This window comes from Muntiacus reevesi, chromosome 11, assembly GCF_963930625.1.
Source record: "Muntiacus reevesi chromosome 11, mMunRee1.1, whole genome shotgun sequence".
NCBI classification, from domain to species: Eukaryota; Metazoa; Chordata; class Mammalia; order Artiodactyla; family Cervidae; genus Muntiacus; species Muntiacus reevesi.
The window spans coordinates 33,473,914-33,497,362 of record NC_089259.1 but is presented as its reverse complement, the minus strand read 5'-3'; the positions used below and the strand labels follow the sequence as shown (position 1 = coordinate 33,497,362).

Genomic DNA, 23,449 nt, shown 5'->3' with positions numbered 1-23,449 from the left:
GTATGTGAGATGAGCGCAGTTGTTCAGTAGTTTGAACATTCTTTGGCACTGCTTTTCTTTGGGATTGGAAAGAAAATTGACTTTTTCTCATCCTGTGGCCACTGCTGAGTTTTCCATATGTGCTGGCATACTGAATGCAGCACTTTCACAGCATCATCTTTTAGGATTTCAAATAGCTCAACTGGAATTTCATCACCTCCACTAGCTTAGTGGTGCTTTCTAAGGCCCATGTGACTTTGCATTAAAGGATGTCTGGCTCTAAGTGAGTGATCACACCACTGTGGTTATCTGGGTCATGAAAATCTTTTTTGTATAGTTCTTCTGTGTATTCTTGCCACCTCTTCTTAATATCTTCTGCTTCTGTTAGGTTCATACCATTTCTGTCCTTTATTGTGCCCATCTTTGCATCAAATGTTTGCTTGGCATCTCTGCTTTTCTTGAAGAGATCTCTAGTCTTGCCCACTGTATTGTTTTTGTCTATTTCTTTGCATTGAACACTGAGGAAGGCTTTCTTATTTCTCATTGCTATTCTCTGGAACTCTTCATTGAAATGGGTATATCTTTCCTTTTCTCCTTTGCCTTTCATTTCTCTTCTCAGTTATTTGCAGGGCCTCCTTAGACAACCATTTTGCATTTCTTTTTCTTGGGGATGGTCTTGATCCTTACCTCTTGTACAATATCACGAACCTTCATCCACAGTTCTTCAGGCACTCTGTCTATCAGATCTAATCTCTTGAATTTATTTGTCACTTCCACTGTATGATTTTAAGGAATTTGATTTAGGTCATACCTGAATGATCTAGTGGTTTTCCCTACTTTCTTTAAGTCTGAATTTTGCAATAACGAGTTGGAAATACAGATCTATAAAAAAAGAATGAAGTATACTAGAAATGGTAACTACATAGTTAAACAGATAAGATTTGTTTACTTATTTAAATATTTTAGGACAGACTTTAAAAAAAAAAACAAACAATAAGACTTAAAGTTACCCACATCAACAACCACATTAAAATGGTCAAAACAGGCCAATTAAAAGGCAGAGATTGAACAGCACAGTGACTACTGCTACATTTGAAAGTTGCTATAAGAGTAAATTTTATTTTTTAAAAATATTTTATTATTTGAACACATCAGGTCTTAGTTATGGCAAGGGGGATCTTTCATTGTGGCACATGGACTCTCTAGTCGTGGTGCATGGTTTCTGAAGCATGTGGGCTCAGTAGTTGTTCCACACAGGCTCGCTAGTTGTGGCAGGTGGGTTAGTTGCTCCACAGCATGTGGGATCTTAGTTCCCTGACCAGGGATCAAACCCACGTCCCCTGAATTGCAAGGCAGATTCTGAACCACTGGACTGCCAGGAAGTTCCCAAGAGTACATTTTAAAAGTTCCCATCACAGGTAAAACACAGTTATAACTATGTACAGTGATGAATGTTGACTAATCTTCTTGTGATGACCACTGTGCAATATATGTGTATCTGAAATCATTATGCTGACACCTGAAATGAATGTAATATGTCAATTATATCTCAATTCAAAAAAGAAAAGGGCAAGTATTTTCAGACTAGGTTAAAAAAGCAAGACCCAATGATACGCTGCTTATAAGAAATGCGTTTTAAATAAAGATTAAAGTAAACAGGTCAAAAAAAAAAAATAAACAGGCTAAATTAAAGTAAAAGGACATACCATGCTAACGCTAATCAAAAGAAAGATCAATGGACATGTTAATATCTGCCAAAGTAGATTTCAAAACAAACAATACCACCAGGAATAAGTCATTTCATAATAACAGAGTCAATTCATGAAGATGACACAACAATTCAAAATATTACATGTGCTAAATTAGAGAGCTGCAAAATACATAAAGCAAAAACTGAGAGAACTATGAGGAGAGATAGACAAATCCAATTATTATTTTATACCTCTCTGAGTAATTAATTGTTAGAACAAATAGAAAATCAGCAGGAATACAGAAGATTTGAACCACACTATCAACCAACCTGCCTTAATTCACGTTTATGGAGCATTATGACATAACAGAACACCCAGCACAAACAGCAAAATTAACACTGCTGAATACAGAATACATTTTTCTGAAATGCACATGAAACACTTCCAAGACTGACCACATTCTGGGCCATAAAGCAAGCCTGAATACATTTTTAAAGGACAAGTCATACAATGTATGTTCTCTGATCACATGGAATTAAGTTTGAAATCAGTAACAAAAAGAGAAAAAATCCCCAAGTAACTGCAAACTAAACAGCATATTTATGAAGTGAAAATTGAAACCAGAGAATAATTTTAAGTGAATGAAAATGAAAACACAATATATCAACATTCATGGAATGTGAATAAAGCAGTACTTAGGGATAAGTATAAGGGAGTAAACATCTAAAAATGGGCTCAAATCAATCCAATTTTTAAATTCAGAAACTAGAAAAAGAACAAGTTAAACCTAAAGTGAAAGGGAAATATCAGATAAGAAATCAATGAAATAGAAAAAAAAACAGAAAAATAAGTGAAATCAAAGCTGGTTCTTTTGAAATCAATAGAACATGTTGGAATCAACTGTGTGGAGACAGCGTGCTCAATATTGATGTTTAAGCTATTTATCTTGTCTCTGAAGAAATTACACAGGAGACACAGGAATTATTAGATATGTAGAACCAGAGCTTACAATTCTATCCTATTCTCTCTGAAAAAAGGTAAAAAGGAATATCTGTCCTTGGACACACCATATAGCTCTTCCAACTAATAGTTTTCTCACAAGTAAAATAAAGAGACTGAATTAGGTCATCTCTAAAATCTCTTTAAACTCTCAGATCCTCTCAACGCCAAATAAGAGTTACTCATCTACTGCTAACAGCTCCAAATTTGTGGGGGAAGCGCTAATTTGGAAAAGTTGGTCAATCCACGCACAGCTAACCTCGAATGCTCAAATATTAGCCTTGAGGGAAAATCAAAGAATTTCAGCTTATTTAAAATCAAGGACCAACATTACTACTCAATCATTATTTCTCTGCTTATTACTCCTGTGATGGCCATCTCAGATGCATTACTTATTACTCAAGTTTACCCTCAATATTATTCCTACCACTACTTCTGTGTGTGTGTGTGTGTAATTACAAAATTAAGAAGTTACAGAAGCTGGGCTGGAACAAGGGCTTCTCATAAACAATTTATTTTTTCAAATGCCCTTCAGTGGGCCATGCCTTTTTACTCTCTGAGATATTTAGCAACCTTCAGCTGTTACCTTTCAGGAGAAAACTACTTTATATAAATAATTACAGATAAGAATGAAATCTGCCGATTGTCTAGATCTGGACAATCAAGTACACTAGTCTTGCATAGTAGTTAAACACAAAAGCATGGACTCTGGAGCCAAACCACTTGAGTTCCAATTCTGGTTATGCCATTTACTAGTTGTATGACCCTGCACAAATCACTTAACTTTTGTTATTTTGAGGACTAAATAAATTAACACATGTTAAGATACAATTATCATTCTCATGCCATTTACTAGTTGTATGATCCTGCACAAATCACTTTTGTTATTTTGAGGACTAAATAAATTAACACGTGTTAAGATACAATTATCATTCTCTCCCATGTCCTTTAGGACACCAGAAACAAAATCCTGTAAAAATTACTGAAACAGCATTTTAAGTAAAACTCACACTCACTGAATTTAAAGCTTCTATAAAGTTAAACATTGGTATATCTCAGTAGGACAGTCTGTGCTTATGAAAACACAGATTATACACAAGTGGTTTAAAGCACAGTTTCAATATGATAGTGTTTATGCTCCACCATCAAGTCCAGTGACACTGTAGACATCCCAAAAGCTCCCCTAGTTCAAGGCTGGTATCTTAGTAGTAAATGCAGGCTCTATGTAAGACCTTTAATCCACTGAATATCTGAAAATTCTGCCAAGCACTGCGCCTCAGTTGTTGCAGAATATTTTAACTTGAAGAAATCCTGGGGTGTGATCTCTAAAGGGTGGGCCTAACGTCTTACAGCTCTTCTATAAGGGCAAGCGCTTAGCCCCGCCCCAATTCCCCATTATGGACCAAACAATCACAGTTCCAGGGACCCTGGCTAGCTCACTAAATTTACATGCAGAGTGGAAAGATGTGGGTCACTTTCCTGTAGGCACTCAACAATCATGTGACCAACCAAAGGGCCTATTGCTGTTTCATTTCCTCCATTTGTAGGTAGGGACATCTATGCTCAGAGACACTAAGATTAAAGGAGAGAAAGATGAAAAGTTCCCTTTATCCCCACCAGTACACGTTCATGTTCCTTTCCTGTTTGCTATCACCTTTTGATATTTTTGATCACTATCTATAGGTTAAATTTGCAATTTCAACATAAACACACATGTTCAAGTAAAGTTTCAGAACCTTTACTTCAAAATCCCTATGGAATGGGGAGAGGGAGGGAATTATCTTCTGACAGAACTGAGTAAGACTGGTCCAACTTTTGGAATAAATAAATGCCTACCTCGGAGCCCTGAGGTAAGGGAAAGTCTCACCGCAAGCTGATGAGAATCCAGTGATCACGATCACCTTCTGGAAGCAGTAGCTTTAAGAAATGCCTAAGCTAGTCAGTTTTATAATGGATTCGAACATCCTTTACGGCAAACATTTTGGTATCCAAAAGGACAAAACTAAACAATCACATTCAACAGACGAACTCCACCACTGTTTGATATGTATTTCACAACTAATTTATTCTGGATCTACTTGCAGGAATTAAATGTTTCACAGGTACAAAACAACTTTCTTGAAAGTGGACATGTTTGTTTCAAAACCTTCCCTCAAACCTTCTGAACCAAATTGGTGTCTCCCTCGTGGGAATGCTGTTTTAACCAAGTTATTACACGAGAGCTCGCCTGCGCGGGTCCGCATCTGCACTTCGGGGCAGAGAACGCCGCGGCGTCCCCCCGTTCTCGCCGCCAGCACCCAGCCCGGTGCTGGGGCCCCCCTCGAAGTGCACCCCGAGGGCCCTCAGGCAGCTGTGCGCTCGCGACGGACTGGGTAGTTCTGGGGGACCGCGGGGCCGGGGTCGCCAGCAGCGCGACGCCGCCGGCCCCGAGTTTCCGGGAAGGAGCGGCAGGAGCTGCCGGCGGCTGAGCCAGGACCTCGGGTATGCACCCGCGGCGGCTCCGCCCGCGTCCAGGGCCCGGGCGAGAAGAGCCCTCGGAACCCCGGCGGAGGGCACGGCAACTCCGCGAACAGCCGCCAGAAAGGCCGGGCCGGGGGCGCCGCTCCCTCCACCTCAGAAGCCGGACGCTGTCCCGAGACCCCCGGGCCGAAGCGGACCCCGCTGCCGGGCTCGGGCGGACGCACACGCGGGCGCTCCGAAGCCGCGCCAGGGGAGGCTGAGGGGAGGCCGAGGGCTGCCCGCCCGGTACTCACACACGCACAGCTCCACCACGTACGCATAGTAGGACCACACGACCACAAAGGTGATGAACAGCACAGGCACCCAGCCCACAGTGCGCTGGCAGCAGCGCCAGAGCGTACTGGGCGCCATGTTCCGCGGGCGGCCGTGGCACCCACCGGCCCGGGCTGGCGGAGCGTCCGCCAGCGTCCGCGGCGGTGGCTACTCGGGAGCTCCCGCCGGCTCGGCGCCCGGCTCGGCGTCCCGCCCCCGCCTCCGCCGCGACCCCTCCCCGCGCCGCGTCGCGCCCAGCCCCGCCCCGCCCCGCATTGCGTCCGTACCCGCCGCCGCCAGGGCGTGGTCTGCCGGGCAGGCGGCGGAAGGGGCGGGGCAACATCGGCGGAAGTGAGTGGAAGGCACTCGCAGCGCCTCTAGGCGGCCCGTTGGGCCCGAGCCGGGGTAGGGATGCTCGCTGCAGAGAGGCGGCTTTTGTTCAGACTGCGGTCTCAAGGACCCCGCGTGCGTCTCAACTCCGTATCCCCGCGCTTTGGAGTAATTTGCTCGTATTTCAGGCGGAAATCGTAGGTGCGTGTGATTTAGGGCGGACCCGTGTAGTCAATTTGATTTGAAACCCGGGTTTAAGGTTGAGTTGTGAACGGGAGATAGCCCCCTCTCACCGCCCGAAGGCTCCTGAAATTTCCAGTTTATTTATAACTGGCGAGTACTGGTAAACAATGACTGTGGGCATAGACGCGCCTACAAGTATCACTTACTGCAGTTTCTGGGTAGACAAGATCCTGAAGTGAGTTGGCATAACCTTGGCCCGGGGATGGGCCTTATCGCCGAGGGACGGGAGGTACTCGTCCCCGCCTAAGGTGTGGACATTCTTCACTCCCTGATAACGCAGTCTTTTCTTCAGCGGTTCAAGCAGATGGACGACGCCTGTTTGGCCCTGAGACTCGTGTTCTGGTGCAGGTAAAGCGGCCAGATCATATCCCAGCCAAGATGACTCCCTGGTACCCCAACTTGTGACTCCTCTTTCCCTCGGGATCGTGGCCTTCAGCAGAGCCTGGTGGACAGTGGGCTGCTTCCCATCCCGGATCAGGGTCAGCTGCCTGAGGACCGCATCCACAGAGTATCCCCCGTTGCTATTGCTGGGTAGCAACTCCCAAAAACGCCACTTTGGGTTCTGGTTCTGAGCTGAGGGCTGGGAAAGAATAAGGGCAGCTCAAGGCAGCTGTGAAACCATTAGAGGGATCTGTGGAAGCCATGGAGCTATAAATGTGAAAGATTGAAGAAGAAAAAACCCACAAACTCATAAGTTTATAACCAAATTGTTGTAGGAAGGACCCCTTCCAGGGCCTGAAAGTGGGCTCTTGTCTAACACTGGGAATTGAATTGTGGGAGGAAACACATGTGCTGACAAAGCAAGAGACTTTAATGGGGGAGAATAGGAGGGTAGGGGAACCCAGGAGGACTGATTTGCTGCTGGCTTGCAGTCTCAGGTTTTATGGTGATGGGATTAGTTTTCACATTAGTTTTTGGCCAGTCACTCTGACTCGGTCCTTTTTGGGGTTGAAGAATTGAAGAAAGACTTAAGTCCTTGAAACCTAGACACAGAGTAGTGAATCTATTAAATATTTAGAATAAAGAGAAAAATCTAGGATTTTTCAGATTCCAGAGATAGAAATCAAATTACCAATGGAACATTAATCAGACTGGCAGCTGACTTCCTCTCAGTTCACTCTCTCTGTTGTGTCAGACTGTGTGACCCCGTGGGCTGTAGCACTCCAGGCCTCCCTGTCCATCACCAACTCCCAGAGCTTGCTCAAACTCATGTCCATCAAGTCAGTGATGCCATCCAATCATCTCATCCTCTCATCCCCTTCTCCTCCCGCTTTCAACCTTTTCCAGCATCAGGGTCTTTTTCAGTGAGTCAGTTCTTCCCATCTGGTGGCCAAAGTATTGCTGCTTCAGCATCAGTCCTTCCAATGAATACTCAGAACTGATTTCCTTTAGGATTGACTGGTTTGATCTTGATGTCCAATGGACTCTTAAGAGTCTTCTCCACCATCACAGTTCAAAAGCATCAATTCTTTGGTGCTCAGCTTTCTTTATGATCCAACTCTCACATCCATACATGACTACCTCTCACCAATAACAGATCCCAAAAGACAACAAAGTAGTATTTTCAGTGCAGATAGAAAGTAATATCCCTCAATTTTATAGCCAGAGAAATGGTCACTTACAGGCAAAGTGAAAAGGCAAACGGTGGAATGGGAGAAAGATTTACATATATATAAGGGATTGCTATGCAGAAAGTGTAAAGAACCCCTACAACCTAAGAACAACAAAACCCAACAACTCTGTTTAAAAATGAGCAAAGGATTTAAATAGACATTTCCCCAAAAAGACATGCAAATGACCAATAACCACATGAAAAGATGCTCAACCTCACCGATTAAAGTGCAGTGAAAATGTAGAGTTGCTCAGTCATGTCTGACTCACGGACTGTAGCCTGCCAGGCTCCTCTGTTCATGGGATTCTCCAGGCAGGAATACTGGAGTGGATTGCCATTCCCTTCTGCAGGGAATCTTCCCAACCCAGAGACTGAACACCAGGTCTCCCACATTGCAGGCAGATTCTTTACAATCTGAGCCACCAGGAAATGCAAGTCAAAACTACAATGAGAACACATCACCCCCATTAGGATGGCTACTACAAAACAAGAACAACCACAAAGCAGAAAATAACAAGTTTTGAGGATATGGAGAAATTTGGAACTCATGTTTTTCTGGTAGGAATAGAGAATGGTGTGACTGCTGTGGAAAATTATGGCGCCAGTTCCCGCCCCCCCCCCAAATTAACCATAGCATTATCACATGATCCAGTAATTCTGGTACATACCCAAAAGGAATGAAAGCAGGAACTCACAGGTATTTGTACATCCATGTTCACTGGAGCATAATTCCCAGTTGTCAAAAGGAAGCAATCCAAGTGTCCATTGTCAGATAATGGATAAGCATAATGTGATGTGTATATACAGTGCAATACTATTCAGCCTTAAGATGGAAGGAAATCTTGTCACAGTTTACAAGATGGATGAATCTTAAAGACACTAAGTAAAATAAGTCAATCATAAAAGACAAATACAAACACATAAAATACAAATCATAAAATTCTTGTTCCTTGACCCTGGAACAAGAGGGTTAATCCATATGTAAGTTACAGTCATCCTTTCATATCCAGGGCTTCCCCAATGGCTCAGTGGTAAAGCATCTGCGGGCAATGCAGGAGACACAGAAGATGAGACTTTGATCTCTGGGTTGGGAAAATTCCCTGGAGGAGAAAATGGCAACCCACTCCAGTATTCTTGCCTGGAGAATCCCATGGACAGAGGAGCCTGGAGGCTCCTGTAGAGCCTCCTGTAGACCCCTGGAGGGCTACAGTCCACAGGGTTGCAGAGTTGGATACGACTGAGTAAACTAAGCATTGACTTCATATCCAAGGGTTCTCTGCATCTGAGGATTGAACCAACCATGGACTGTAATACTGTTAAGATTTACAGTTGACAAATATCCATATATAATTGGACATGTGCAATTCACAGCTGTTGTTGGGAGGGTCAACCGTACTGTACAACTACACTTCTAAGAGGTGTGCAGAGTAGTCAGATTTGTAGAGACAGAGGGTAGAATGATGGTTACCAGGTAGATATGAGAGGGCAGGTGAGCAGAGCGACTGGGAGCTGTTTCAGGTGACAGAGCCCTCATCTGTGGCTGGAGGCCCACTTCCTTGGTTCACTGTCCTGTGGGTTCACCATGGCTGGTGAGTCCTGGGCCTGCATTGTCCCTCCTGCTTCCTGTCTGCTCTTCCTTCCCCTCCACGCTCAGGCATGGCCTTCCATAATCCATCTTCACATTTGTTCCTTCCTTTATTCACTCTCTGCACCAGGCTCTGTGGTGAGCCTGGGGAACAGAGACAACCTCTTGGCCCACGTGCAGCTTTTGTTCTTTCTCTTATTCTGTTCACCTCTATCCTGGGGTTGCAGGAAACCTGAGAAAATCAGATACATCTGTGCAAACCATTACAGTATTTATTAAGTTTCCTGGGGGAGGTCCGTTGAGGCTATACAAATATCCTGCTTCTCTGAAGTTTCTGCCACTAATTGGAGCATCCATCAGTGGACCTTGGCTGTACCAGGCCGTTTTCTTTGCTGCATAGTTGACTAATGATCTGTTTGTTGACTAATGAGATGCAGCCAAGAAGGGAGTTCAGAGGTTTAGCTGTCACGGTGGGATGACAGAGTCCTGACTCTGATGACTGCAGGAGTTTCTGGCTTGGTTAGATCTGCGTTTAGACGTCTGGAATCTGTCCCCAGAAAATGTCCTGGCCATTGGTTCTAGGATCAGTCCAGGCACGTGTTACTGATTGCATTTAAACTGGGAAAGCTTGGGCTTTGGCAGCTGTCATTGGGAACACTGATTGACTCCCCACCAGAAAAGAGCAGGTTTTTAGGAAAAATTACACAGCTGTACAGTCTCCATGGCTGTGATCTGTGACTACTTTGGATTGAGAACTGACAAATTTCTGCCAAACAAAGGCAAAATGGACACACCATTTCAGGCAGGAGAGGGGCACATGCCAAGCTCTTGAGAGTATGTGTGTGGAGTCAGCATTTGAGACTGCCCTGGAGGTCATGCAATCTGTGTTAAACCCCCGTGTAATACACTCACGGCCTCTCCTCTGTAAGATTATTTAAAGACAGTTTCCCCAGTCTGCTGATGCCAAAAGCTCAGCTTTTCTGTATACTGGTGCCAAATGGAATCTCAGAGTTTTGGATGAAATAGAAAAGAAGGGCTTTATTGCTTTGCCAAACAGAGGTCCACAGCAGGCTCCTGCCCTCAAAACCATATGTCCCAACTTGGAGAAGACAGTGAGAGGACTTATGGCGGTTTTTCAAAGAGGGCATGATCAGCTTGTGGACTGTCTTCTGATGGGTCAGCCTTCAAGTCTACGTGAGCAGCGTACCATGGTTAATTGTTAACTTCTCCCACCTGGAGTGGGTTTCAGTAGGTGCAGAATAGCTCAAAGATGCTGTTGTATGTCTCCGTTCATGGGGAAATAGGACCTTGCCTCAAGGCTGCTCTTGACTTTCTGCCTGGCCTCTGCATCCCCTCCCTTCCCTAATGAACAACTGCTTGAATCTGCCCCTTGAACTCAGGAAAGGGCATGGAAGCTGAATGAAGGCTCCTTGATTACAGGAGTAAATAAAGGGGTGGGTGACACAAAGGCCTTGTGCCAAGGAGCCCCGCATTCAACTATAAACTTTCTGAAGGCGGGACTAGGTTTCTTTTGCTTCCAAGTGAGCCCAGCACATAGCAGGCACAAAAGAGGCACTGAATCGAATACTTGAATGATAAGTAACCTGGAATTAGTGGTGTCCATGGAGACGAAGCTTCTATCCTTGGGTGGGGAAGATCCAGTGGAGGAAGGTACAGCAACCCTCTGTAGGATTCTTGCCTGGTAAATCCCATGGACAGAGCCTGGCGGGATACAGTCCTCAGGGTCGCAAAGAGTCAGACACAGCTGAAGTGACTGAGCACGCACGCATGCTTTCCCGTTTTCTCAAGCTTCTTGTAACTCTGATCACAGAAGCAGTCCTGTATAGCAGACTGCTATATATAGCAGTGACGGTCTTAGTGTTATTAGAATAGTTAAAGCTTGTTTATATTATGACATGAAGAAACATGTGCAGACCAGCCTAGGGATTGAACCATGAAACACTAGGAAGGACAGACTGACTTAGGCAGAGTGGGAAAAAGATGGGTTGTGGTGTCAGTGATTGTGGATTCCAGCCCCAGCTTCCTCACTTGTTAGCTGAGTAATACTATGGGACTTCTCTAAGTTCCCTGAGACTCAAGTTTCTTCTGTCTCTCATGGTGGAAGGGTTAGATGACATTTTATATACATAGGTGTATGGACAGGTATAAATGTAGTATATGTAAAAATGTGTAGTACGTACTTGTATGTATACATGAACTTACAGCTACCTGTGTGCATATAATCTAGTGTGAATATTATCTAAGTTTCTCTTGTGTGTCTATAGTTCCTGGCATATGGTCACTTTATCAGTCAGGAGCCACTTTAAATATTTCAACAGAGAAAACATAATACAAGGACACTCATATACAGGTGTTAGTCAAACAGCCAGAGGAACTGAGGTCCCAGGGCAAGCACTTGCAGGAAGAGCTCCCTCCCTGAGGCAGGGTGTTAGGGTCCAGAAGCTTGAAGGCAAGGCCTGGACTGCCCAGGGCGGGGCACCAGCTGGCAGTGCTGACTCGCAGGAGGACTCAAGGAGTTGGTTCTGGGAGCACGAGGACATTCACAACAGTCAGAACAGCGGAAGACTGGTACTGAGGGCTGCCACGGTGCTGGCTGGGGTCTGGGGACGCTGGCAGGACAGAGGCAGATGGAGCAGGGCCTGTCCAGCATCACAAGGCAGTGTGTGTGTGTGTGTGTGTGTGGTGTGGAGCTGGAATAGAGACAACAGCTTAGCAACTAGCAGAATCATGGAACTTAATCGGCTGCATTCGTGATGGTAAGCGCTGTTGGAACTCCATGGTGCAATCGAGCCCAACTGATTTATCCACTTCCATGGTGTGGCATGTTCAAGCTACTTCCAGATTTGCATATTTGAAATGACGCTGCAATGAAAATTCCTTCAATTCTGTCCGGACTGAAAAATGTTGTCATTGGGGAGAGCTTATATGATATTTTATAAACCATAAAGGACTTATTTATGAACACAGTTTCTCCCAAAACTGAATGTCTAAATATATGTAAATCCAGACATCATAAACAGTGCTGCTCCCATTTCATCCTCTTGGAAAGAAAGCATGCCCACAGGAGGACCAGTGTCTGGGAGAGGGCACGGGACAGAGCAGGCTTGGCCGAGGTTTGGTCCTGATGCTGCTGAGGACATAACCCACCCAACTACGTGTTACCTGGAGATTTTGCAAATTAACTTCCTTCATCACTGGACACAACTGCAGACTGCAAGTGAACGGTTACCATGGTAGCACCTGTGTTCATTTCCCTAGGAGCTGCTAAATGTTTAACTAAGGTATGTCTGCACAGAGCCTCCTACCTTGCTCCTTCAACAAGTCAGTCATTTTTGAAATGTTCTGTGATTTTCTGGGTATTTCTGTTCTGTTAAAGATCATGCTTGGTGCGCAAGGAAGATAAAGTATTTTGGAAAAGCGAGAGTGCCATCTTGTGGAGCATCCGCGCCGCAGTGCTTTTAATTTAAAGAAGCTGGGGTATTTACATTAAAAAAAAAACACGTAGTTTTAAACAGCACATATAAAACAAAATGGGGCTTCTCAGGTGGCGTGAGTGGTAAAGAACCCTCCTGCCAATGCAGGAAACCTAAGAGATGCAGCCTCGATCCCTGGGTTGGGAAGATCCCCTGAAGAAGGAAATATCAGCCCACCCCGGTATTCTTGCCTGGAGAATCCCATGGACAGAGGAACCTGGTGGGATTACAGTCCATGGGGTCGCGAAGAGTCAGACACGACTTAGTGACTGACCAACCAACCAACAACATAAAATGGACCTCAGTAATTTGTTTTATCTTTATAAATACTTTATAGTTGCCAGGTGGAATACTGAAATTTACATATTACTTTGAGGACAACTAATTTACAGCTCACTGAAATAAATATACAAGAAGTCTCAGACATAAGGGACAGGTAGGAAACCTGAAATGCTGTCACTTAATCTACCTCCAGGAGCTTTGGGGCTCGCAGGTTGATCTGACCTTGAGTCAGCTTAGACACTGGTGCATGACCAGGGTGTCCATCTTACCAAAGTCAAAGCATTCTTTAATTCTAGGCCTTCTGACAGATGCCAACATCTCTTTTCGTTAAAGAATACTTTTTTCGTCTTACGAAGTTCTGCAATGAAATCTTACTAAGAAATGACTGAATCAGAAAGCAGTACAAGGCATCTTTATATTACAAACAAAATCAATGAAGACTTAGGAGGATAAACATCTAGCATTCTAAGAAATCCCCAATTCTGATTGCTCAGAGCGATAGGATTCCCACACTCTCTTTTTTTCTATTAAAGATCTTTTCCTGCTTGTTTCCAGACTTCTTTCACTCCTTTAATGCTTTCTTTCTTCACACATTTCCAGTATTCTTGTATGCCGAGCTGCTGTGGCACCTGTCAACCAAAATGAAAACTCAGGGTCAGTGTCTGCAACCTTTAGCCCCGTCGTTTCCATGTACTTGTGGTGCCTGTTCCCCACCCACCTCCAGAAAGGCCTGGAAATGATGACACAGAAAATGCCTGCAGCACAGGTTGAAAGCCAAAGGGAAAAAGGTGAGATGTGAAGTGAGGCAAGGGTGGCCTCAGGGGAACCAGAGAATGGAGTTTCCTCCCCAAGAAGGGAACAGTGACTGTATGTTGATTTTAAAATGAAATTATTTCATAATGTTTTCTTTTCATAATATTTTATAATGTTTCTGTTTTTCTGGTGAATTTCATTTAGCTATGTGGAATAAAAAATGATAAACCTAAAACTTTGACTTAACCTTGACTAAAACCAAAAAAGAAAGAAACCGCAGGTCACCATATACTTGATGAGAAGCCTTAGGAAGAAATAACTCACACAAGTACTTTGTGGTTACTACTAATCTCAGTTAAATGAGAAAGCAAAGGTTAGAAAACACTTGGCTCCTTGTGCCCACAGAGCGCAGCACTGCTGGAGACCCACCACTGGAAGCAGCAGTTGGTTTCAGATTATATTTATGGCCTTTTCTGCTCACTGACTTGAAGCTCTTCTCTTCAGTATGTTTTTGAGAAATGGCAAAGACGCTGCAGGGTATGTTACATGTTAACTGGAAAGGCTGGTTTAATTTCTATGAGTATGATTATTAACTGTGAGGTGCTGCCTGTAAATCACTAGTAGAAATCATATCTGTTCATTTTCTATAAATAATGTTTGTAGCAGGAAGATCAATATGCTCTTCTCAGTTGTAAACGAATAGCATTGTTGATGTAAGCTCACCATGGTCTCTCCTATTCTCACTCCTGCCTCCTCTGGACTAATTCCTACTTACCCCTGGTCCCTTGTCTTCAACTTGCCGATGTTTCAACCTGCTTTCATGAGTGTTTCTAGCAGATTAAAATCTAAACAAAATTCTAAGTTTGATCTGTCCCTCAGTTATAGACTAATATGTGAATCTGAGTGAATCATGTTAATAGTGGACATTTACTTCAAGTGTTTCAGTCACTATATTAAGTATTATAATAATTCTCTCCAGTAGATTGTATTGGTTCCTTGTTGTACAGATAAGGAATCTGAGAGTCAGAAAAATTAAGCAGCTTTGCAAGATCTGCTAGTTAACACACGATAGGGCTAGAGCTTGGTCTTGGTATCTAACTACAACATCCAAATTAAAATTTGGAATCGTGGTTCCTGATTCAGATTTTTTTAAAAAGAAAAGAAAAATGGTGGACCCCATCTGTAGGAGATACTTTTGTTGTAATTACTGCTTATAATCTCTTTAAAAATGTTGAAAACTCCCATTTAAGACTATACATTAGATCAAATTCTAGGTTTAGTCCCATTCATTTAACTACATATAAACATGCAATTTAAAGACTCAAAATCTGTTACCCATAAACCTCGATGCATCCTGTTTTTTAACACCCCAAGAAACTCTTCATGACTCAGACACTCATCACCATCTAAATCAAAGATCTTGAAGACGGTGTCCAGAATGTTGTTGGACAGCTCCTGTCCTGTTGCTACTTTGACTGCTCTCTTGAACTCCGCTGAAGGGAGAAAATATAAAAACTCATCAACTGCATAATATAGTCTAAGTCTAAATTTTTATTATTTGAGAAGTAAAAACAGCTCTATATAGTTATCACTTGGGAAGTAAAATAACACAAATACTCATCAAGAATGTGTTCAAATAATAAATCTGGCTGAGAAACGTCAGCAGGCTATTTTAATCTAATCAGTGTTTTGAATATACATTTAAATACTTCCTTCTCCGTTTCAGGGAGAAAAATAAGAAAGTAAAAGCAAAATTAACTGTTAATAAATTGTTTGGCAAATGGTTGTAAATCTAGAATAACCACACTGGATTAACTGAAAGGCCAATCAATTGTTTTTCTGTTAAGTGGTCCCTGGACTGCTATCAATCAGTTAAAGAACAAGGTGACAAGTGTTCATACATAGTAAAAATTAAGTGAGTCGCATAACTTACCTAGTCTGACAGGACGATGAGCTAAACTAAACATCTGCATGGCAATAGCGAAGTCTTCCAGGTGGGTTGCAAAATGACAAAATGACTTGAACTCTTCCAAACTAATGCTCTAAAAGAACAGTGAATTTTTATTACAACTTTGTAAATTTATTCAATAATGTTATGAATATAACCGTGAGTCCTCTCTTCTATCATGAAGTCTATGAATGTACACTTTCGAAGTCTGGGATGGACCCAACTGAGCACAAATGTGTGGATTTTAGAGATTAGGAGGAACCCTCAGAGATTAAGTGCAGGGCCCTGGATGTGCCTGTGTAGACTGAACAGGGTGTGAACATTTGAGTGCAAGGCTGGGGGCGTGTGTCACAGGCCCACGGTCTCCCCTCAAAGGTCCTGAGTGAATTAAACACTCTGCACATCTATGTTCATTGGGTACTTGTGGATTTCTCATGTCCCTGTTGTGCTCTGCTCTGGTGTCTGAGGGGCTGCCAGGTGACCTGATGCTGGAGGGCAATTCTCTGTGGGTCTTCCAAGCTTCTCACATCTCGTAGACAGAGGCCCAGCCACTGTTCTACTCCAGGGTCTTTCCAGGATATCTGCACAGTGAACAGCCTGGAGCAGACAGAGCTGTCTCCCTCAGAGCAGGGGCAACCGCACCTACTGTCCCTTATGAAGGATCCAGGCTCCTCGGCTGTAGCGCAAACCCACCTCGTGGGCCCTGGGAGACAGACGTGGTGCCTGGGTGGCCTCCACACTACAGACAATAACCTTCTCTGGCTCTGACCTGGCAGGTTTGGGTCTTCTGTTGGCACCCAGGAAGTGACACAGGATAACTTGCAAAGAGACACAATCTCAGCCCCATTAGTAATTAACACACTGATATCTGAGATCCCATTTGCTACATTAAATACAGTAGAATGTCAGCCCCTTCCGCGGTCTTGATTTTTAAAGATCTCATTATAAAAATTAAAGAAATTGGTCTATTACTTGTGATGCCAGTAATTCCCCCATTTTGTTAATTTTTCCTTTTGATTTTGATAATTTGGGGGGGAGTAAGGAAGGCAACAGATTTCTATATTTTATGCAGTAATTTAATCAATTTCAACAGAAGGCCTTTGGGTTTTACTTAGTACATATACCCACTCTCAGAGATTGTTTACAAGTTTTCTTCCATACTTACTCAGTTTTCTCTTTAACTTTAGTTCTTTGATTCACCTCAGGTTTATTTCTGAGTCATGAGTGAGGCAGAGGTCACCTTCATTTTCTCCCTCAGATACCCAGTGAATTACCCCAGTTCCATTTATTCAGTTTTTTTTATGCAACCAATTTATAATCTGAGTTTACACATACTAAATTTCTGTATTTGTATCTATCTCTGACTATCTTCTGTTCAAGTGATTTGTCAAATTCATTGTCAGTCACACTGTTTTAGTTCTGATGTTTGGTGCTGTATTTTAATAGCTCAGCTTTCTTTTTTAAAAAGACTTAATTTTTTTTAGAGCAGTTTTGGGTTCACAGCAAAATTATAGGCAAGGTGCAGAGGTTTCTCTGTCCCTTAGCGCCCTGAGCAGTGTCACACAGACTTGTGGCTTGTCTGGCTCCCTCCCAAGAATCCGAGACTGTTTTATGGATGTTGGTTGGTGGTCACGGTACCTGGTGCTCCCCTGGGCCCTGCGCACTCAGGACCACACAGCTCTGACTCCCTTCAGTTACTCGGCCTTCAGGCCATCAGTCCAGCCAGTAGCTCAGTGTGACATCTCCAGGCCTAAACATTTATTTGCTGGAACATGGTTCACTCCTTTCTTTTCTGGATGGTTTCTGGCAGATGGTGGTACTCCTTGGGGGCAGAGCCTTGGAGAATCTGGTCCCCGAGCAAGGATGTGGGCAGTTCTCCTACCCTCAGCCCACCACAGACGAGCAGCATGACTGAGGAGGTCGCTCTCCTGTGTCAGCTGTGGGGTGTCCAGGGCTGATGTGTTGGTGCAGCAAACCAAGGCCGTGCAGATTGACCTGACACTGTACTTAGCGGTTATTTAAGGGACAACTGCCATGTCCATAATACTAAGAGGTTCTGCTCAAAAGGAGGGGATGTCTCTACTGTTAGATGAGTTATTTCTATCCAAGTTTTAAAGGTTTTTCTATATATTTCTTGTTAAATATATTTCTAATTGTTATATATCTCTTGTAATTATAAATGAGACCTTCATTATATTTCATTATATTTTCCCTCATCACAGAGATAGCTTTAAAAAAATTATATAAAAACACATCCCCATGTCAAAAAATTTTTTTTTTGGAACAATAAAGTAAAAAAAAAAAAAAATCACTTGAAGGTCCCTGGTGATCCAGTAGCTAAGATTCCATGTTCCCATTGCAGGGGGCCTGGGTTTGACCCCTGGTCTGGGAACTAAGTTCCACATGCTGCAACTAAAGATTCCATATGCAGCAACTAAGACCTGGCACAGCCAAATAAATAAAAATAAATATTAAAAAAAAATCACCTGAAATCTTACCACTGTTCATTAATCATTACTAGCAGTTTAGCAATCATCATTTCATGCATCATATAATTACATAACAGAGAACTGCTCAGTCTTGATTAATTTGGAAGCTACTTTACTGCATTCTATCAACATGTCTGACTTATCATTTTATCTTCATCACAAGCACTATAAAAAGGCACACCAACCTCTCCTGCTGTCAGCTTCTCTCTCACATTTTTCCAATAAACATCTTTATTTTCAGTGTTAGTGAAAAAAAGGAGCCACTCTGCAAAGTCTTCTTTTCTCATGAAACTCAAACCTTTAGAGAACTGAAGGAACTCCATTTCTTGGACTTCTGCCTGTAAGTTTTCCATAAACCTAAATGTTGGAATACGAGATGGACGTCAGGATTTGTGGCTTCACCTTAGTGCTGTAGCTAAGCATGCGCCCACTCAGGAGCGTGGGCACCCTGAGCAGTATCCCATGAGTTTCAATATACGGCAGGTCTCCAACCGTTTGTTCATCAGATCACACTTAGCAAACTGTCAAATTCAGCACTGGAACCCAGGTTTGTCTAAATCACAGATACTTTTTCAAAATACAATACTGTTTCTTTAAATGAGAACACTAATATCTACACTAATACTGGAATTAGCTACCGCAACAGTGTCTCTTGGTGTCACCTTCCTTGTCTTTCCTGGAGATGTACAAGCTGTATGTCTTTATGAAACAGTATCCTTCATCAGACAGGCTGTAAGGAGGAGGCTGAGACAAAGGGCAGAAAAGGCGACATCTTTCTAAGGAAGATGTTTTATAGAAACATCACAGTCCGATAGAAACAAAACTAAAAGCTCCACACTCACATCGAAAGAGCTTCTTGTGGAATTTCTAGGATTAATTTGGGCAGTTAAAAAATTATATGTTTTTAATATATTACACACACATATATATAACATATAATATATGGGAGCTATTTTCTGTTATTACTTTACAACTTATGAAAAATTTTAAAGGCTTAAATTTTAAAGATTACTGAATTCTAGCGCAGTATACCCATAATTTTAACTTTAGGGTACCCTACTCCATCCAACAGACAAGTTCCTGAAAAATTGCATTTAAAGCATTCTTTGTTTTTTGCATCTTTTTAAAAAACTGCATAATGGTATAACAAATTTCACAGGGTCCACTACTTACAGAAACTTTAATTCAAAAAGTTTAAAGAATTCTAAGTGAAATTATTCCCTTTAAATAATCACCAAGCCCAATGATTTTATCTCCTAACCGTGTCTTATCTTTCACAGGATCCCTCCTTTGCTGTTACCCCTGTCCTGCCAGACTAAGCCCATCTGACCAGCACCTTCCATGGGCCCCCTTCAGGGCCTCCCTCATGGGCATAACTCAAGCCCTAGGCCCCAGGGCCTCCGCCCTCACCTCCACCCTTCCCTTTTATTTCTCCCAGACGTAGCCTCTCTGATTCCTGCGCAAGGCACATGTTCTCATGTCTCCATGTCCTTGCTTGCTGTTCTCTGTTCTTCAGTCCCTCTCTGCGCAAACCATTTCTATCTGGTTAACTGACGAATTAGAGCATAGTTAACTTTAGTTTACACTTCATAGGTTCTGTTCTCAGAGATACTATAGAGACCCACACACAGTATCTGGTCTTATGGTATGCAGTTCTGGGACATAAATACATGTATTCAGTTGTTTCTTTACTTCTAAGCTATAAAATTCCCCTAAATGAACATAAATATTTGCATTACCTTCGAAATTCTTTGTAATGAAGTTTCCTTTCTCCTCTTTTTCCAAAGAAACGTATCTGAAGTGTTGTGTCAATTTCAGGTTCTTGCACTGTTTGTTCCTATAAAAAAGGACAGAATTTGAAGTAAATTATAACCAAGAACATAAATGGATCCTGGGACCTGGACAATTCCTAGGACAATACCTACAGAAGATTTCTGTAACAACAATAACAACAACAAAGTGAATAAAACAGATGCAACCCTTCTGTCCCTCACTCCACATAACACTGTTCTGTATCACCTGTGCTCAAGAGAAGGCGAACACCCACGGCTAAACATTGAGGACTCAGGAGGTCTCTGCAGAGAACAAACTCTGGATCAGGCCAACAAGAGAGTTTAGAGCAGTATTAGTTATTTCAAAACGTGCCCCCTGGGCACTTTCTAATGAAGCGGGACTGAGAGAATTAAAGCAGGGAAGTCTGGAACCTTTTGCGGAATGCTAGAAATCTGAAAAAAACACTAGCTTTTCCTAATTACAAGGTCCCCAGGTGAGGAGTCCATTCAAGACAGTGAGAAGCAGGTTCAGAGACTCTTCCTCTTTCAGTGTCAATAAAACAAACAAAAAAAAATAAAAAATCAGAACGGCTGAAAAGATGATCAGCAGCAACTAAGCAACAAAGGGGGTACACATTTAAACCAAATCATCTGAAAAAGAACAGCTAGAGAAAGAAAGGCTGGATACAGGTGTTCCCCAATCCTGCCCCCACTGCCCAGAATCAGTGGCAGGCAGGTGACTGTTGTGTGGGGGTGGGAGAACTTGTGAGAACCTGGCCTATAGAGGGGCAGGCAGCTGGCGTGGGTGGGCCAGCTCCTGTGACTTCACATCTTCGGGCACCATTCAGCTGAGGGATAGTCGGGACCCAGAGAGAAAAATGTGCTTGGAGGGTAGATGGGGCTGTGGTCCAGGGCCTTAAATGGGAACCCAGGAGAGCGAGTGCACTGAGTCCTCTAGTGAGCACTGCAGGACAGGGGTCACAACCCCACACCTGCAGCTCAGAGCCAGAAAGGTAACTGAGCTGAGACAGGGTGGGCACAAGGACAAGTTCACCAACGCTCCGCCAGGCAGAGAGTTGGTCAGCCAGCCAAGCCCTGGGCCTGCTTCCAGCCCAGGGTGTGCGGTCCCCATGGCAGAGATCACACGATGCAGGTCGCTAGGTGTCCTTCCCCAGGGTTGGCCCAGGGGAAGTGGCGGCAGGTGTTGAGAAGAGCCTGAAGTGGGGACATAGACCAGGGTCACTAGAGGAGGGTTCTGCCCTGCACACATACTCTGGGTGACTCTTCTGAGCTCTGGATCGTGTGAATATGGCAAATCTACTTAAAATACTTAGAAAAATCAAGTTACTGGTAATTTTCCCAACTATCTGGGAATCCTTATTTGAAAAAATGGGATGAAGAAGCTACTCTAACAACATGTGCTTGGAAATACTCAATTTATTTTCAAATACCTGGCATTCCGTTTCATCGGTTATTGCTGTCTTCAAGTCATCCTGTTTACTTATGATCTTCTGCAGCTAGGAAGAGGGCAAACAGGAATTCAGGGACAGGTCTACTGGATTTTTAAAAACAACCTAAAAGACACATGCTAAGTTTCTATTATAAAATATATACTAGTTATTTGTTAAATAATAAATTATTTTTCCCTTATGACTCCTAATAGTTTATCTCAAGAAACAAAGATGAAAATGGATATGCAAGTATTAATATTATTATTACAATTTGGATCATCTTTTTTCCTAAGAAAGCTGGCTGACTTAATAAATATACAGTCTAAAAGCGTCATGTTAAGGTATAAAAACACGATTATCCTCATCTCCATGAGAATTTTTATTCTCTTCCTATCTCCTCTGTCTTTTCTTTATCTCCTCTCTTCTTTTTCTATCTCTGATGCTTCATGGACACATTTCAAGTACCCAGCTCTTAAAAAAGCTATTCATATCCTATAAATCTTCTTCCCTTTTCTCTTAATGCATTTATAAAGCATTAAAACTATTTAAGGGCCTACATCTTTCTACTAATTATAAAACTATCAACAGTACCTTCAGACTGAATACATTTAAAAAAAACCTACCTACCTTTCAGAATCATTTGTACCAATCCTCACATGGAAAGCAAATTAAAAAAAAAAGAAGTTTTTTTTTTTTTGGTTTAATTAAATGTAGACAAAATCTCATACTATGGATCCAAATCAATTAGGAGACAAACTTTTGCCCATTTTTCCCTAGGCTATTTCTTTGTTAGTAGTTTGAAAAATGCTGCCACTAAATTGCAAATTATCACAAATGCAGCTGCTTCTAGGAGATTTGTTTTAGGCATATGGTGTATCTCTAGTTCTCTAAAGCCCTCAAACTTTGCAACATTCTCCCCCCGCCCCCCACTTATTTCAGGGAATAAAGCTGAAAAACTCTTGTTTTATCCTTTGTTTTTAAATTGACAACTGACATACTGCCAAGTTCAATACCCAAACACTTCTTGCTTTGTTTCCCACACCTCCTAAGGTTTTTACTATGGCCTCCCTGATAGCTCAGTTGGTAAAGAATCCACCTGCAAGGCAGGAGACCCCATTTTGATTTCTGGGTTGGGAAGATCCCCTGGAGAAGGGATAGGCTACCCACTCCAGTATTCTTGGGCTTCCCTTGTGGCTCTGCTGGTAAAGAATCTTCCGGCAATGTGGGAGACCTGGGTTCGATCCCTGGGTTGGGAACATCCCCTGGAGAAGGGAAAGGCTACCCACTCCAGTATTCTGGCCTGGGGAATCCCATGGACTGTATAGTCTGTGGGGTAACGAAGAGTCAGACACAACTGAACAACTTTCACTTTAACTTTTTCATGGAGAATTTCAGACACAGCAGAGACTCCTGTAACAACCCAACATACATGCATTATGCAGCCTCCACAGTTAGCTGCATCCAGTCATTCCTGGTCCAGATGCACTTCTCCTACCCACTCCCTGCCCCACCCACCCCACTCCTTGCCCTACCCCACATCCTGAAGATACTCTCTTAGGAGCTTTCCCGGAAGCTTCTGGTTTCAGTTTTCATGTTTACATGTGTATCTCAAATAAATTTTTGTGTATGGTGTGAGGGAGGGGTTGTGGCTAATTTTTCCATGTATATATCCTATCCATTTGTTCTACTGTCATCTGTTGAAAAGACTTTGCTTTTCCCATTAACTGATCTGGTGTCTTTACTAAAAATCAAGGGATCATGTACGTGTGGACTCTACCCTCCACTGTCAACCTGTCCATCCTTTGGGCAATGTCATAGTGTCAGTGTCACTGTAGCTCTGAAGTATCTTAAAGTCAAGTGGAGAGAGTCATCGGATTTGTTCTTGATGTGGGTCATGACTGCAGAGGACTAGGTGCTGCTCAAACGACTGTTCTAAGTGCTGCAACACAGTGGTCACGGACAGAGAGTGTCTCTGTTCTCACTGAGCTTAAGTTCTAATGGGCCAGAGGTAACCAACAAGCAAACGAACAAACAGGAGAATTTCAGACA

At 42.9% G+C, this 23,449-nt stretch overlaps 2 protein-coding genes across 3 annotated transcripts in view; both read right to left on the bottom strand.

The window, feature by feature from the left end:
* Positions 1–5,670, bottom strand: part of ZDHHC20 (zinc finger DHHC-type palmitoyltransferase 20) — a 64,321-nt gene extending 58,651 nt beyond the window's left edge. The window contains exon 1 of one of the 2 annotated variants that reach the window (XM_065901783.1): positions 5,423–5,670. In XM_065901783.1, the coding sequence (XP_065757855.1) occupies positions 5,423–5,540 (118 nt within the window). In that variant the 5' untranslated portion in view covers positions 5,541–5,670. The remainder of the gene's footprint in view (positions 1–5,422) is intronic. The other variant, XM_065901782.1, reaches the window with a different exon arrangement.
* Positions 5,671–13,382: 7,712 nt separating this feature from the next.
* MICU2 (mitochondrial calcium uptake 2) overlaps positions 13,383–23,449 on the bottom strand; it is a 57,531-nt gene continuing 47,464 nt past the window's right edge. The window contains exons 7-12 of the mRNA XM_065901780.1: positions 21,401–21,466; positions 19,917–20,014; positions 18,363–18,534; positions 15,674–15,782; positions 15,076–15,233; positions 13,383–13,616 (exon numbers count right to left, since the gene is read on the bottom strand). Of these exons, the coding sequence (XP_065757852.1) occupies positions 13,515–13,616; positions 15,076–15,233; positions 15,674–15,782; positions 18,363–18,534; positions 19,917–20,014; positions 21,401–21,466 (705 nt within the window). The 3' untranslated portion in view covers positions 13,383–13,514. The remainder of the gene's footprint in view (positions 13,617–15,075; positions 15,234–15,673; positions 15,783–18,362; positions 18,535–19,916; positions 20,015–21,400; positions 21,467–23,449) is intronic.